Source organism: Diabrotica virgifera, chromosome 4 (genome assembly GCF_917563875.1).
Source record: "Diabrotica virgifera virgifera chromosome 4, PGI_DIABVI_V3a".
Classification (NCBI taxonomy): Eukaryota; Metazoa; Arthropoda; class Insecta; order Coleoptera; family Chrysomelidae; genus Diabrotica; species Diabrotica virgifera.
The window spans coordinates 91,348,834-91,365,748 of record NC_065446.1 but is presented as its reverse complement, the minus strand read 5'-3'; the positions used below and the strand labels follow the sequence as shown (position 1 = coordinate 91,365,748).

General features: G+C 30.7%; 1 protein-coding gene across 2 annotated transcripts in view; it reads left to right on the top strand.

Annotated features, from left to right (window-relative positions):
* LOC114327235 (protein scarlet) overlaps positions 1–16,481 on the top strand; it is a 118,470-nt gene extending 101,989 nt beyond the window's left edge. For both annotated transcript variants that reach the window (XM_028275779.2, XM_028275778.2), the window contains 4 exons: positions 4,502–4,637; positions 13,898–14,003; positions 14,057–14,157; positions 16,286–16,481. In XM_028275779.2, the coding sequence (XP_028131580.2) occupies positions 4,502–4,637; positions 13,898–14,003; positions 14,057–14,157; positions 16,286–16,461 (519 nt within the window). In that variant the 3' untranslated portion in view covers positions 16,462–16,481. The remainder of the gene's footprint in view (positions 1–4,501; positions 4,638–13,897; positions 14,004–14,056; positions 14,158–16,285) is intronic.
* The last annotated feature ends 434 nt before the right edge of the window (positions 16,482–16,915 follow it).

Sequence of the window (16,915 nt, the reverse complement as noted above, 5' to 3'; positions counted from 1 at the left end):
GCTGTATTTAAGCCAAATATTAAAATTTTGTGATCAACGTATGATTTTAAGTTTTGGGTATGATTTCTTTACGATTTCATCTGTTTTTAAACTCCTTATTTTATCTCGATACATTATTAAATTGGGTGGCCACAAATGGAACACTTATTTTTGTATTCACACCATTAATGGCCATTTGCTGGCTACTATTAGAACACTTCTGACCTATTTGTGGCCACAGCAACTGTTTAATAGTGGCTACTAATGGAACAGTTAAATCCAATTTTGGTCATATGACATAATTTACTGACTACTTTAAAAACACGCGTGTTCCCATAGTAGCCAGTTATACTCTACAGGGTGTTTTACTCGCAACGGACCGTTCGTTAACAAAATGATATAAAAATATTTTGTAATAATCAAGGTATCCCAAAATGGGGTTGTAAAACAAAAATATAATTTTTTTATGGAGAACCCTGGAGTATGCATTTACTATACATTGACATTTATTTAAAACAAATAAGAAACCATACCGTTACCGGTAAAACATCATGTACATAAAAATATAACTAATAATTTATTTATAAATGTTTGTTATTATTACAGATAATGGCACGGAGTAAAAAGAAAATTGAAATCAAGAAAAAAAATAATAATGTACGACAACGACCAAAACGAACATTTTTTCAATACGAACCTCAGCAAGTAAAGAATGCATTGGAAGCTATTCGAGGTGGAATGAAAGTAAGTACAGCATGTAATTTGTATGAAGTACCCCGTTCCACAATACGCAATAAGTTAAGTGGAAGAGCTCCAGAAACATCAGGCAAAGTCGGAAGAAGTCCAGTTTTAGGGAAGATCATAGAAGATCGGCTGGTACACTGGATCAAAACTACAGCTAAAATGGGTTTTCCTATTTGTCGAGAAGGCCTTTATTTTTCAATAAAAAAATTGGTAGAAGACAGTCAACTAAAAACCCCTTTTAAAGCAAATACTCCTGGGAGGAAGTGGTTTCATCTATTTATGCGTAGATTTCCAGAACTCTCATTACAGCAGTCTGAATACATAAATAGAGCCAGATCATTAATTACTGAAGAAAAAATCCGAAACTGGTTCAAAGAAACTTTGGATTTACTTGGAGATGATAAGCATGTTTTGGATGATCCGGCAAGAATCTGGAATATGGATGAGACGTCTTTCTATTTATGTCCAAAAGGCGGTTTAATTTTAGCGGAGAAAGGTCTTCCAGTTTACAATACTTCATCCTCCTCGGACAAAGAAAATATAACCACTTTAATAACAGCAAATGCTTTAGGGAAAATGGCACCACCCCTTACACTTTTTAAATATGATCGGCTTCCTGAGGAGATCTGCAAAAATATTCCAAGAGACTGGGGAGTTGGAAAATCACCCAAAGGATGGATGACATCAAAGTGTTTTTACGAATACTTTTCAAATGTGTTTATTCCTTTTATTCACGAAAGTAATATTGCGTTGCCGATTATAGTTTTTTTGGACGGACATTCCTCGCATTTAAGTTTGCCTTTAAGTCGATTGTGCATTGAGAATAAAATTATAGTTGTGTGTTTACATCCAAATACGACACACATCCTTCAGCCGTTGGATGTCAGTTTCTTTTTTCCGTTAAAAAGTAAGTGGAAAACTGAAGTAAAAATGTACAGATTTCACAACGGCAGAGATGTCAAAAAACATGACATTCCACAACTCCTTCAAAAAATTATGGATGAAACTGATTTTACTAAATCTCTACAAAATGGGTTTAAAACATGTGGACTTTTTCCGTTTTCTGCTAATAACGTAGATTATTCTAAAATCACATTAAAGAAAGAACCCATAGTAGTCTCTAGCAAAACGAAAACTTGTCGGACACATTTAAAATATTTGGAGTCTAAAATTCATCCCGACGTTTTAAAACAATTCAAACAGTCCAAATACGATGCTTTTGATGAATCATTATACAATATATGGGTACAGTTTAAAAACGAAGAAGATTTATTACATGACCCCATTGAGAGTGTCAGCAAATTGTCGGCTGAGGAAATTCCTAACCATTATATGGTAGACAATTCCATTGTAATTGAAGTGGAAGATAATAATGTACTAACATCAACTCCAACAGTCTCTAATATTGTAGAATTTGACTTTCCAGAGTATAATAATCCTTCCTTTAAAGAAAGCAGTTTCATAGACAATGCTACAGAAATGTTAATAGATAAAGAGTTAGCAAAAAATTCTGATGTGGTTATGGACAATGAATCGATGGATCTATTGGAAAATAGCAGTGTTATTAATAAATTGACGGACTCGCCTATACCTTCAAATGTTGACTTAATGACTTCATCTGTTGGTACTACCATTGTCTATACTCCGAAAAGAAGGCCTGTAGACCTATTAAGTAACATTCTAATTTATCCCAGTGACGAAAACATTTCCAAGAAAACCAGAAAGCGTGAAATCTTACCTTCTGTGCTAACATGTAATACATGGTTGGAACTTGCGGTGGCTAAAGAAAAAGAAAAAGAACTTGAAATGGAAAAAAAAGAAAAAAAGAAGCAAGACAAAGAGGCGAAAAGAGCCTGTAAAGAAGAGAATCTAAAAAAAACTTCTAGGAAAAATGGAATTAAGATAAAATCTAAAGAGACTAAAAAAAAACCGAACTAATAAACAAAACAGTTTCCGTGAGTAATGTAAAGGCCCCGGAAGATGTAAAACAAGTAATTGGAAACGGGTTAGAAAAGACCAATCTCACACAAGAATCAGGGGAGGAACCTGTCTGTGAGGAGGCCAAAAATATACAGAATGTAGTTGAAGAGAACCCTCTTGACATATGTACTGCGGACAAAGTATCTACATACGTAATTGTACAGTACGAAAGTAAGTTTTTCCCAGGAATAATTACTGACGAAAAAAATGGCAAGGTTTTAATCAGCACAATGGAAAACTATGGGAATGATTGGAAGTGGCCACAAAAAAAGGATGAAATTTGGTATGAAAAGGATGAGGTAATGGAAGAAATTCAACCACCTTTAAAAAAAAATTCAAGGGGTTACTTTTTTGTTGAAGAGATCAATAAATATTATAAATTTTAGTAATTCGTGTTGATTAAAACTGTTGTAATAACAATTTTTTTTATTAAAACTACTATCCTTTTCATGTAATTTTATTAACATTTCTAGTAATTAAATATAATTTTTCTACCTTTAGTAAAAAAATGTGTTAGGTAACTAAAAATACTAGAAACTATCATCCTTATCTATGTAGAATTAAACAAATGGCCACAAATGGTTTCTGAATAAACCACATTAGGAGCAAAGTGGTCACAAATGGTACAAAGTTAGTTTTTATATGCTTTCTGAATTAAAAATACCTAACAAAATGTCCTTATAATTTAACTTCAAACGTAAGTGGCTATTAAATCAAACAAAGTTAACGTCATACGTTTGCTCAATTACAAGTCCGCAGCTCTAATTTTTGATTTTTAATGATTTATTAAGGCCAAGAAATTCCTTAAGATGGCCAAAAATGGTGCTGCTACCCTATTTTTGAACAGTTTTGAAAGGTAATTCCTGGTAAGTTTTGCTTTAACACATTTTGTTTGACAATATTAATTGTGTTTGTATTGTGCATGTTACCATGGAAACGGCTATCATATGTATGGAAAACCGGTGAACCAGTGAAAACAATTATTTCTCACTGCAATTGCCGACTTTTCTCACTGCGTGAGAAATTTTTCGTTTTGAATGTATGTAAGTAGTGAGAGAAGTTGCACATTGTATAGTTGTCCGCTGTTACCAGAGGCGTGCTGTAGGGATATACCTATACTTCTTTTTCGCCCTTTTTCCCTCACAATCTACGCCATTGTCGTAATAGTCATTTCAGCATGTTTTTTTAATTCTCGTTTCTTTTTACTTAAATATATCCTTGTGTCTCAATACCATAAAGTAAGTAGTTGTCAAGTTACCTATTTGCGTTTAAAGATAATGGATTCAATAAAATTATGTATTTTGAATGACATGCGACAAATACATAATCTTATTGAATTCATTACCTTTAAACGCAAATACTTGAAAACTACTTACTCTATCGCATTGCGACAAAAGGATGATATTTACGTAAACAGTAACGAATAATCAAAAACATGCTGAACTGATTATTACGTACTGAAATGGTTATCACGCCTCTGGTAACAGCGGAAAACTATGTTTAACACTAGTTAAAGTATCCTAACATGTGTAAACTGTTTGTCAAGTTTGAACAACAAATATTGGAAGGTGTACTGTAAGTAAAACAATGGGCAAAAATAATTTTAGAATTTGTAATAAAACCCTCTGTATCTCGGTAAGGAGGAATATTTTATTTAAGTGTTTTAGGTTAAATCTTCGTAGTTTGTGCTAAGGTTTCTCCAGTTACTATATGGACAATTCTTAATGAAACACCCTGTACATATATGTACATATATTTTGCTCTTTGAAGTATCTAATCAATTGTTGTTGTTTTTTAGCTGCCAGGATTCATATTGGAACCATTAATATTTGTAATAACTGCTTACTGGTTAGCTGGACTACGTACTAGTGGATATGCATTTCTAATGACATTATCGGTCATTGTTCTGACTATGAACGTTTCATCAGCTTGTGGTAATAAATTTTCAAATCAATTAAATATTAATAATGCATTATAGTCTAAGAGCCGGGGGTTAAGTAAGTACATTTATGTCCCCTGGGTACCTGGTACTTTGACGTTTTTTTATGTTGTTTTGGTGCGTAGCAAAAGTGATTAAAAATTTGGTGATATAGCAAAAGTTGTCACAGCAAAAACGACCGCAATATGGAAGGACTGTCAAATTTCAAGAGCGTTAAAGATGAGGTTGATCAACTGCCTAATATTCCCATCACTTACCTACGGTTGTGAATCTTGGACCCTGAGACAATCGGACAAAAGAAAGATAGACGCCACTGAAATGTTCTGTTGAAGACGAATGCTATGAATTCCTTGGACCGACCATAGGACAAATAATTCAATTTTAAGAGATCTAAAAGTTAGCCAACGACTCTCCTGTAAAGCCCATTTTCAACAATTAAAATACTTTGGAGATGTTATGAGATGTTATGAGATGTTATGAGATGTTATGAGATGTTATGAGATGTTATGAGATGTTATGAGAGCAAACAGGAAACGTGGAAGATCCCCAACAAGATGGATCGATCAAATTACAAGAATCCGGGGGCTCAGGATTGAAGAGAAAAAGATTAGATTTTCAGAAGGTACCAGACTGAAACTCCGTCTTCAAATAATTTCTTATTAACAATTTAATTGTTTAAATGATTGTATCTCCTAAACTATTAGTGATATTAAATTTTACCACATTGAAAATTGGTCCTTTAAAAAAAAGAATAAAATGGTGTTTGGTTAACTCTGATCTAATTGTTAGAAACGGAATTATTAAAATTTTTGTGAAAAATAATTGCAAAATAGGCATTCAATAGGGCTTTTTCAAGTATGACCCACATAACAATTTCATGTTCTTAGTAGATTCATAGAACATACTTTTCAGAAAAAGTATATACTAAGAATATGCGTAATTACCATTGCGAATGTGCATAGCACATACTGAGTATATACTACATTACAGTACTTAAACGTTCTATGTATATACTTAGAATGTGCTACCGCACTTCTTTTCAGTATATACTAAGAATATACTTTTTAGAACATTCCAAGGACGTGCTATAAACCTTCTATTTATATACTTAGAACGTACTACCGCACATCTTTTTAGTTTATACTAAGAACGTACTTTTTAGAATATTCCAAGGAAGTGCTATAAACCTTCTATTTATATACTTAGAACGTACTACTGCACATCTTTGTATTAGAAGAATATATTTTTAAGGATATTCTAAGAAAGTGCTATCAAGTGCTATATTGCCCAGAAGTATGTTTTCAGCATCGTCTAATCTCATCTTAGGTTCTACTGGTTCTACCAAATACCTATTATATTTACATATTGTAATGGCAAATGAGAATGTAGTTAGCACCTACATTCTGCAATATTACTTAAAAAGTAAGTACATATTTATAAATTTTAGTTGTCTATATAAACTATTATATTATAATATTTAGCTAAACTAAACTACGTAGATGAGTAACTAAAATTTATATACTTACTTATATGTATTTATTAAATAATATTGAGTTACCAAAATAGATTATACCTATTTTGAAGTACCGCAAACAAATTTGTTATTTAAATAAAAAGATTATGTATGTTCTTTAGCCCTAGTAGGTACTTTATTATCATTCGTCTTCATCCTTAACACTGCCACAATGCATAGATACATAATATTTTCGATTTCATGTTTTACCGTTGTTTCCTACCCTGATCCATTCAGGTAAGAAATGGTGAGAATAAGACAAGACGGGCTTAGGGGGATATGGAAGTGGGCACCAGTGAGTGTTGCCAAACGGAGGGAAATTTCACTTTATGCGAGAGTTTTCAACATAAAAGGTGATAAAGGGAAAAGTAAAAGGGAATTTTTGTTCCAGTCTAAATTGTAAAATATTAAAAAAAATCAAAATATTTGAAAATAATTAAACATATCTTCTCAGATTTTGTCAACAGGAAGGAATTTTTTTTATAAAAGTGGGAATTTTTAAGGTTGACGGAAAAAGCTTACTCGATGGTTGGCAACACCAATGCCTGTGCGGTTGTGGGTTTTGGCATGCTTTGGTTCTGGAATGGCCCGTATCACAGCCTCCCGTATTTAATTAAATGTACCTAAATTCAAATTTCAACGATGTAAAAATACTCGTGATAAACTCGAAATGGTAAAGTTATTTCAATTATGAAAACGAATTTTTAATAATAAACGTTAATACAATTAATGTTTAAACTTTTTTACCATACAACAATTTTGAAATGAAATTCGTCCAATACTACCTACATACATAAATTTTATTAATTATTCTAAAATATAACGAAGTTGATAATCTATAAGGCTAATATTATACTTTCTATACATACATATTATTTTTAAGATATTTTAAAAGTATCTACTTATAAGTATGTGTTAAGAATGTACTTATAAGTATGTGCTAAGAATATTCGATAAAGGTATATTCTAAGAATAAACTTTTACGAATATTCCGAGTAACTACGTACACGAATGTACTCACTATATTCGGTACGAGAATATACTTTATAGTATATGCAAAGAACATGAAATTTAGAATGTTTTTTAAGGTACATGCTATGCTTGTACTACGCATATACTAAAAAGAATAAACTCCGACGAATGTTGGTAGTATATGCTTAGAACATGATACGAACATCATTGTTATGTGGGGACTCAGCTTTCATACGTGCGATTAACTCTCAAAATCCCCTCATTTTAAAGGTAATTGTTTCAGCTTTAAAAAACTCTGCAAAAGCACTTTATCTTTATTAATATAAAAAGCTTATAATAATCTAACATTAAAATTTTATTTCACTAAAAACTTGAGAAGCTATAAACTTTCAAAACTTTCAACTTGGGCAAAAAGCCCAGTAAATGACCGCTTTGGAGTGTAATTTTCAGGGTCAACTCAAAATTGCATGAGAATTTGGTTTTAGGCTCTACTTTTAGGTTTGACCCTGAAAATTACACTCCAAAGCGGTCATTTACTGGGCTAGAGCCAGATTTTGAAAGTTTATAGCTTCTCAAGTTTTTAGTGAAATAAAATTTTAATGTTTAATTGTTATAAGCTTTTTATATTAATAAAGATAAAGTAATTTTGCAGTTTTTTTAAAAGCTGAAACAATTACCTTTAAAATGAGGGGATTTTGAGAGTTAATCGCACGTATGAAAGCTGAGTCATACTTAAAAAAGCCCCATCGAATGCCTATTTTGCGATTATTTTTCACAAAATTTTAATAATTTGGGTTCTAACAATTAGATCAGAGTTTACCAAATGCCATTTTATTTATTTATTTTTTCAAAAGGACCAATTTTCAATGTGGTAAAATTAAATATCTCTAATAGTTTAGGAGATACAATCATTTAAACAATTAAATTGTTACTAAGAAATTATCTGAAGACGGATTTTCAGTCTGGTACCCTCTGAAAATCTAATTTCTTTCTCTTCAATCCTGACCCCCCGGAGTGAGTGTAGTGGTCGACGTGATGTCGTGTATTGTCCGTCTTCAAAGATCTCTGTCTCTGGTCATTTCTTTTCTCATGCATAGGTATTTTGCATATTCCTGTAATTTGATCCATCCATCTTGTTGGGTATCTTCCTCGTGATCTTTGGCCTTCCACTTTTCCTTGTATAATGAGTTTTCCATGTTTTCTGTGTTTGCTATTTTATTTTGAGCGTATACCTATTATATTTTACCGTAAAAGGTAACTCGTTTAGTTTTGATGCTAGAAAATTTTATAAAAAATAACAATAAAGCTTTTTTAATCACTTTAAAAAAGTTTAAATGGTTTTTCCTGAAAAGTGCTTCATTTTTTGGTTATATCACGTTGAAATATTCGATTTGAAATTTGACGAATAAGAACGTATTTTTCATCAGCCTCACTTTGCTTTTGCTGGGTCTATAGACTATACGGATACACTTTTTCTTGAACTTTTTTCCTTTTTTTTCTGTTACATTTTTGCTAAGAATATTTTTTTCGATAAATTACTTACTTTTTAATTATTTGCGGAAAGCTGCCCGCCTGAAAACGTGTTTTTTGTCCAAAAATAAACATTTTCAATCGCAAATAACTCAAAAAGTATTGACTTACTCTAAAAACTCTATAGAACTCTACTATAGAACGAAAGTTACTTAGAATTAGTCAGTTTATCCATTTCCGAGTTTTTTTAAAGGCGCGTTTTCCCCACCTAGAAGGGGTGACTGTTACCCCCCAAGTAAAAGCAACCAACGGCACAAGTTCAACTTTGAAGTAGAGGGTAAGTAGAACCTAAATCCAAATTTTCATGCAATGTCCGTATTTTCCGTTTTTAACTGGGCTACTAATGGTGGTTATTCTTCTTCTTCAGGTGTCATCTCCGCTACGGAGGTTGGCAATCATCATAGCTATTTTAATTATTGAGGCAGTAGCTCTAAATAGTTGTTTTGAGCTGCATCCAAACCATTCTCTCAGGTTCTTCAGCCATGGTGGTTATAGAACAGTTCAATAGGAAAATTTTAAGGCTTGGTAAATGTTTCTATGTTAATTTTTTGGCGAGAAATTGAAAATTGATTTACACGCGCGGTTTACTCGCGCTCTCATTAGTTGCGAGCTACCGTGCGCCTCAGAGCGCATTATTAAAAGTTACATATCTTGGTCAAAAGGTAACATTAAAAACATTTACCCAAGGGTAGAATATTCATTTTGAGTTGTTCTATAACTTCCATCAGCCAGATTTTTAAAGTTTATAGCTAATTTTGTTTAAATCATTTATAAACAAATTAATTCGCAATTTTTAGTGACATTTTTAATGTGTAATTGTCATAACTTTTTTATTAACAAAGATAAAGTAATTTTGCATTTTTTATTAGTAAAGGTAAAGTTTTTTAAAGATGATAAAATTACCTTTAAAATGAGAGGAATAGTTAATCGCACGTACTAAAGATGAGTTATACCCACTTAGAAAAGCCCCATCGAATGCCTATTTTGCAATTATTATTGCTTTTCACGAAATTTGTTATAACTCCGGTTCTAACATACATACATACATATATAATCGATGATCCTCTTATACCGTAAGGCGTCGAGGTGTCTTCTTTACTCGTTATTCTCTGCGAACTTACGCCACTTTTTTCGGTCCCTAGCTAATTCTTTGGCTTCCTGCCACGATTTTCCTCTATTCTGCAATATTTCCATCACACTTGTATTCCACGTTTTCCTTGGTCGGCCTCTCCTGTTTTTCCATATCGGCATCGCTTCCCATGCCATTTTAACCGGGCTGCCGTCGTTCATTCTAAATAAGTGCCCAGTCCATTTTAATTTCTTTTCATGAATTTTTTCCTTTAATGATTTTACTTTTAATTCTCTTCTAATATCTTCGCTACGTTTTTTATCGATTCTCCTAGCTCCCACGACTTTTCTTAAATACCTCATTTCCGCTGATTGCAATCTCTTTTCTTGTTTGTCGTTCAATACCCAATTCTCTGCTCCATATGTAGTGATAGGTACGTAAATTGTTTTAAATATTATCATTTTGGTTTTCCTAGTTATTTCTTTTTTATTTAAAAAGTTTTTATACAGCGAATGATATGTTCTTGTGGCAGCTTTTATCCTATTTCCAGTTTCGTCTTCTTGTGTCCCCTTCTTATTTAAAATTATTCCAAGGTATTTAAATGTATCTACCTGTTCTATTTGTTTGCCTTGGATTTCAATATTTAAGTTAACATATTTCTTGGATATTGCCATTACTTTTGTTTTTTCCATATTAATAATTAGATTGTAATTTTTTAATTCTGCCTCCCAGATTCTTATGTTCTCTTCCAGAGCTCTTTCAGTTCTTGCCACAATAACAATATCATCTGCAAATACACAGGCTTCGATTTTTATTTGTTGTAGGTTTCTGTTTACCTGTTTCTGTATACCTATGGGTTATGTTTTTGTTTTTGGCCAGTATTTTTTAATTACTTTGTCTATTACACAGATAAACAGTAGGGGGCTCAATACCCCTCCTTGTCTACTCCGTCGTTATTCGTAAATTTGCTGGAAATAAGATTGCCTGTTCTTACCTGATTTATGGTATTGCAATACACACTCTGGATTGTGGTTATCAGTTCCATATCCACTTCCTTATTTGTCAAGCTTTGCCATATTCCCTCCCTGCTCACCATGTCAAAAGCTTTTTTCATATCTAGGAATCCCAAAATCCGGTTCTAACAATTGGATCAAAGTTTACCAAACGCCATTTTATTTATTTTTTCAAAAGAACCAATATTCATTTTGGTAAAATTAAATATCTCTAATAGTTTAGGAGATCCAACCATTTAAACAAATTAAACTGTTAATAACAAATTATCTGACGGGTTTTCAGCCTGGTACGCTTAAAAAATCGAATCTACGCACCAAAAAACTACTTTAAAAAAGTTCAAGGTACCGAGGGGATATAAAAGTGTATAGTCAACCTCCCCCTGGCTCCTACACTATTTACTACAGGGTAATAAGCTAGAAATAGACCATGTTCGGGTAACTCAAAGATCCAGGTAGCTGACTACTTTTTTAGTTATTGTAGACCTATAGGAAGAAAACCTACCTGTTTCCTGCCTAGAGTTCGCATCCGTTTTTTAATTATTAACAATTTAGTGCAAAAATCGCGATTTTTTTCGATTTTTGCACTCCATTCAAAAGCTAAATAGTTGACATAAAATTACAAAATTTAATTTTTTAGAACATTAAAAAACCTTCAAAATCCCGATTTTTTAAAGTTAAAAAGTTAATTTGTTGCTACGCAAACTGCAAAATAAGTGAAAATCGTTATTTGTTAATAACTTTTAATAAAACTACTTTAGAACTTTAGTGTTTCATCCAAAGTTGGGTATTGTGGTACTTAACAAACCCTCAGTATTTGAGACCGATCCATTAATTAGTTTAAGAGTTATTCTAATTGTTTATCCCAGAGACCTTTATTTTGCCATAACATAAGACAAAAAATAATGAAGATAGGGCAATTTTGCGTATGCCAAATGAAAGGAGAAAACTGATGCTATCAAAATGTACTAAAAAAAGATAAAAATATTATCTAATATAGTCAAAAATCCTAATGCCAAATGTGTGAAATTTTGTAGTTTATAAACATTTAGAATAACTTTAAAAATATTGTCCCTAGAAAAAATCCTTTCACATATTAGAAAAGCTGGTATTTTACACGAATTTTTAAAAGGTAGTTCAATTGGTGGCTAGTCGTGGTAAGTGAAGGGGGAGCTGGGAGCCGACAAATGCATTAGTTCAAAAACTAAAAAGGCAACTTAAAACTACTATCATTTTCTATATCTCGGAATCTACTGAATATATTTTGATCTTTTTTTTAATTTGTATGTAATTTTTTTGTACATTACAAATATTCAATTTGTCTAGACATTTATTAATTAATAAACAGTCTAATTTCTTTAAACAATTTTTGAAAAAATAATTTTTTCCCAAAAATCCATGATTTTAATCATACTATCGTTATTAAGCATAGAAAAAGTTAAGGTATACTTTAATAAATAAATTATCTTCAATAAATAATTGAAGACACAAGTGCGTGAAGGGTCTATGTGACATTTGCAAGTTATTGAGAAAAATTAAGTTAAAGTTTTTATACTAGAACTTTTTTACTATAAGATCTAAATAAACCAAATTTATAGGATAGGTAGTCCTAAAACTAATATATTTATTAACACTATTAAAAAAAAACTTAAAAAATATATTTATTATATATTTTTTATATATAAAAAGTGTACATAGATCCTTTATGCACTTACATTTTAAAATTTACTGTGTACATAGATCCTTTATACTCTAGTAACTTAGAAAATATTAACTTTAAAACGTGTTTGGCTTGTTTGAAAGATTTTTAGGTTCGAACAACTTACTTTTAACATAAAAAACATGTTTTGAAAAATTTGTCACATAGACCCTTCATGCACTTGTGTCTTCAATTATCTAATAAAAATCTTTTATTTATTAAAGTGTACTTTAACTTTTTCTATGATCATTAATGATACTATGATTAAAAAATAGATTATTGTAAAATAAATATTTTTTTAAGAATGGTTTAAACAAATTAGATTGTTTATTAATTAATAAATTTATAAACAAATTGCATATTTGTAATGTACGTAGAAATTACATACGAATTAAAAAAGAAAGATTAAAATCCATTGAGTTGGTCCGGAGATACAGAAAATTATATTCGTTTGAAATTGCTTTTTCGGTATTTTAACTCAGTGGATTTGGTGGTTCCCCCTAGTAATCGTTTGAACTACATTTTTGAAAAATCGTAGAGGGTGCTGGGAAAGTACAATGTTTGTGCAAATTTTTTAAGAAAAAATATAAATCCCATTATTTAAAATGGCGTTAATGAGATTCCTTAATTATTATAAACAAATTAGCTGTGAATTAAAAAAACATATGGCTAACTTTGTCCCAAATGAACCCAGGATAAATTTTTTTTATTTGAAAATTCGTGTTAAAATACTATCTTTTCGAATATATAAAAATATTTTTTCTCCGGACAACATTTTTAAAGTTATTCTAAATGTTTATAAACAACAAAATTTCAAAAATTTGGCATTAGTATTTTTGACTATAATAATTATTTTTTTATCTTTTTTCATTAGATTTTGATACCATCACTCTTCTACTTTCATATGGCAAACTCAGAATTGCCCTATCTTCATTATTTTCTGTCTTATCTTATTGCAAAATAAAGGTCTCTGGTATAAACAAATAGAACAACTCTTAAACTAATTAACGGATCGGTCTTAAATTTTAAGGGGTTTGTTAAGTACCCCAATACCCAACTTTGGTTGAAACACTAAAGTTCTAAGGCAGTTTTAGTAAAAGTTATTAACAAATAACGATTTTCACTTATTTTGCAGTTTGCGTAGCAACAAATTAACTTTTTAACTTTCAAAAATCGGCATTTTGAAAGTTTTTCAAAGTTCTAAAAAAATGAATTTTGTAATTTTATATCAACTATTTGGCTTTTGAATGGAGTGCAAAAAATCGAAAAAATCGCGATTTTTGCACTAATAATTAAAAAACGGACGTGAACTCTAGGCAGCAAACAGGTAGGTTTTCTTCCTATAGGTTTACAGTAACTAAAAAAGTAGTCAGCTACCTGGATCTTTGAGTGTGCCGAAAAAATCCTTATTACTCTGGACTAATTAGGATTAATTATAAATTAATATTTTTTAAATTTTAAGGTGTCATGTTTTCAAATGCTTTTGATTCTGTTCCTACGGCTTTAGCCTATTTGGTACCCTTTGACTACGCCCATATGATTACATCAGGTGTCTTCGTAAAATTGAGGTAACGGCGTTAATTCAAAATCAGAAAGTATTTACATAACACATATTTTTTAGTACCCTTCCACTTGTATTTTCTTGGATAAAATATCTCTCCTGGTTAATGTATTCGACGGAGGCGTTGTACATATTGCAATGGAAAGATGTTACTAATATAAGTGAGTAAAAATCGCAAAATACTATATGTAAATACGTAACTAATTCAGTAGATAGTATAGTATTTTTTTTAGTAGTATCATCCTCTAAAGATATAAAAGCTTGTCTTGTTTAATATTACGAAATGTTTCGTGTTTATCAAGGCTCATCAGGTAGTGCCAGAGGAGGTGTCAATCAAAATCAATCATGTCCATAAAAATCAAAAATGAGTTAGCAGCTGTTTCATAATAAAAATGGTGGATCCTATTCTGTGATGTTTTCGGTTTCAGTTAAAAAAAATTATGTCCTGTTTAAAATGAATACAAAATATTAGGATCCCAAACCAAATGAGATCATGTCCACAACTAGTTTCAATTCATAAAACCACATGTCCATTTAGGTAATAGCAGTGCCCGGATTTGGTCACGTGGTTTGGTCACGTGATTAAAATATTAATAAAAATCAGAAAAGTAAACATATTATAGAATGATATTCTATTCCATCTTACTGGAGAGCAACCAAAATCAAACATGTCCCATAAGACTTCAAACAAAAAAGATCATGTCCACGAAATCCAATCAAATAAGAACATGTCCTTTTTTAAAACGTATTTACAGGTTTATTTATACCTTTAGATTTGAAATATTTACTATAATAAGTTAATTTCACTAAATAAAATGATATATGCTAATTTTACCGATTTTCAGTGGAAGGTTATTTACTAAAACCTTTTTTGCGATTTCCCTAAAACTTCTTAAGAGGGACAAGATCGGTTTTGATTGACACCTCCTCATATTGCAATGGAAAGATGTTACTAATATAAGTGAGTAAAAATCGCAAAATACTATATATGTAAATACGTAACTAATTTAGTAGATAGTATAGTAATATCATCCTCTAAAGATATAAAAGCTTGTCTTGTTTAATACTACGAAATGTTTCGTGTTTACTAAGGCTCATCAGGTAGTGCCAGACCAAAGGCAGGCATGAAGAAAGAAAGACATGTTTTTAGAGATCAATATTTTTGATTAGTTGTTTCATAAGGCTAGTGTCAACTGAATAACTTTAAGCTGTATTATTGTTCAAATATTCTTCGTACTTGATTATTTTTCTATTGGCGTACAGAATGCTATTTGTTGTTCTTTCTATTAAATGTATTCACTGTACACAAATGTATTCTATGTATACTTCACTTGGTCTATTAAATTTGTCAGTATGTATGAGAAATCTTGTAACCTGTCAAAGCGAAGGGAATATAGCTCAGTGGGAGAGCATGTGACCGGAGATCGAGAGGTCCCGGGTTCAAATTCCGGACGATTCATATTCTTTTTTTTTTTTTAATTTTTGGTATCGCTTTAATAAAGTTTTTTTAAAAGTGGTAGGTAGAAAGTTAGTTTAATATTTAAATAAAATACAAATAACCTGTTAAGTATATTTATTTCTTTGAAATTATATAAAAGAAGTATAACTTTTTACGTGCGTACAAAGTACACACACATTCTTTTTTATGTTTATTAACAATTGTTGAAATTGACAATTAAGAAACTTGAAACTTTTACAGATTGTAGCTAATTATATGAACTCTACATAATTTCACTTTTTACGTTAATTGTTTACGTTATGTTTCATAAATAAACAATAGAGTTCCAAATTTTTTGCCGATTCCGACTACTTTTCATGTTTGTTCATCATATGTTTTATACATATTTTAATAAACATGACGATATATTTTAATGTTTGAAAAGTGTAAGACTAAAAAGTAAAAAATAAAAAAATTAAAAAAAAAATTTAAGAAACGCTTTTCTTTAGTTACGAGTGACTAAAATTAAACATATTATAAAAAAATCAACTAAAAAGCAAAAAATAAAAAAAATGAAAAAATCTAACACATTCATGAAAGAAAAGCGTGGGGTGAAAACCGTTTATTCGGTGAAGACGCGCCACGCTTTTCTTTGACGAATGTGTTAAATTTTTTTATTTTTTTTATTTTTTGCTTTTTAGTTGATTTTTTATAATATTTTTAATTTTAGTCACTCGTAACTAAAAAAAAGCGTTTCTTAAAAATATTTTTTTTCATATTTTTTTATTTTTTTTATCTAAACTGATATAAAGATTTATATTTATTAAATTATCGATTCATTTCTTTTTTAGCTTGTGTCAATCCACCAGAAGGTTTCTCTTGTATGAATAATGGTCAAGACGTTTTGGCAAGATACGACTTTAAAGAAACTGACTTTCAATTTGACATCTTTGGAATGCTTGTATTGCTATTATGTTTTTATATTTTGGGATACTTTTTCTTATGGAGACGTGTAAGATATCATTAAATACAAATTATCGTGTTTTATTCATTTTTTATTTGGGATGTTATTATTAGAACAAATCCAATAGTGCAGAGAAGCTAAGAAAACGATGTCAAAATGCCTAGAAGTAGAAAAACTTCAGGAAAGATACGACATATTTAATGTCCATAAAAAAGTGAAAGAAATGACAGGTAGACACAGAATAGTTATTTATGATACAGTTCGTGAAGTATGCTTTTCGCGAACGCACGTGATTTTTAGAGCACGAGCGACAACGGAGCGAGTGCTATACATCGCGTAAGTTCGCAAAAAGTACTTCACGCACAGATTCATACAATATTTTATCTAAGATAAACAAATAAAAAAACTGTAACTCTTCGTCACTGGAATTCATTTCTATTCTACAATTTTTAGAACTTTGACATTTAAAAATCCTAACTACTTTCAAACCACAAAACTGTCAAACATTTTGTTGTAA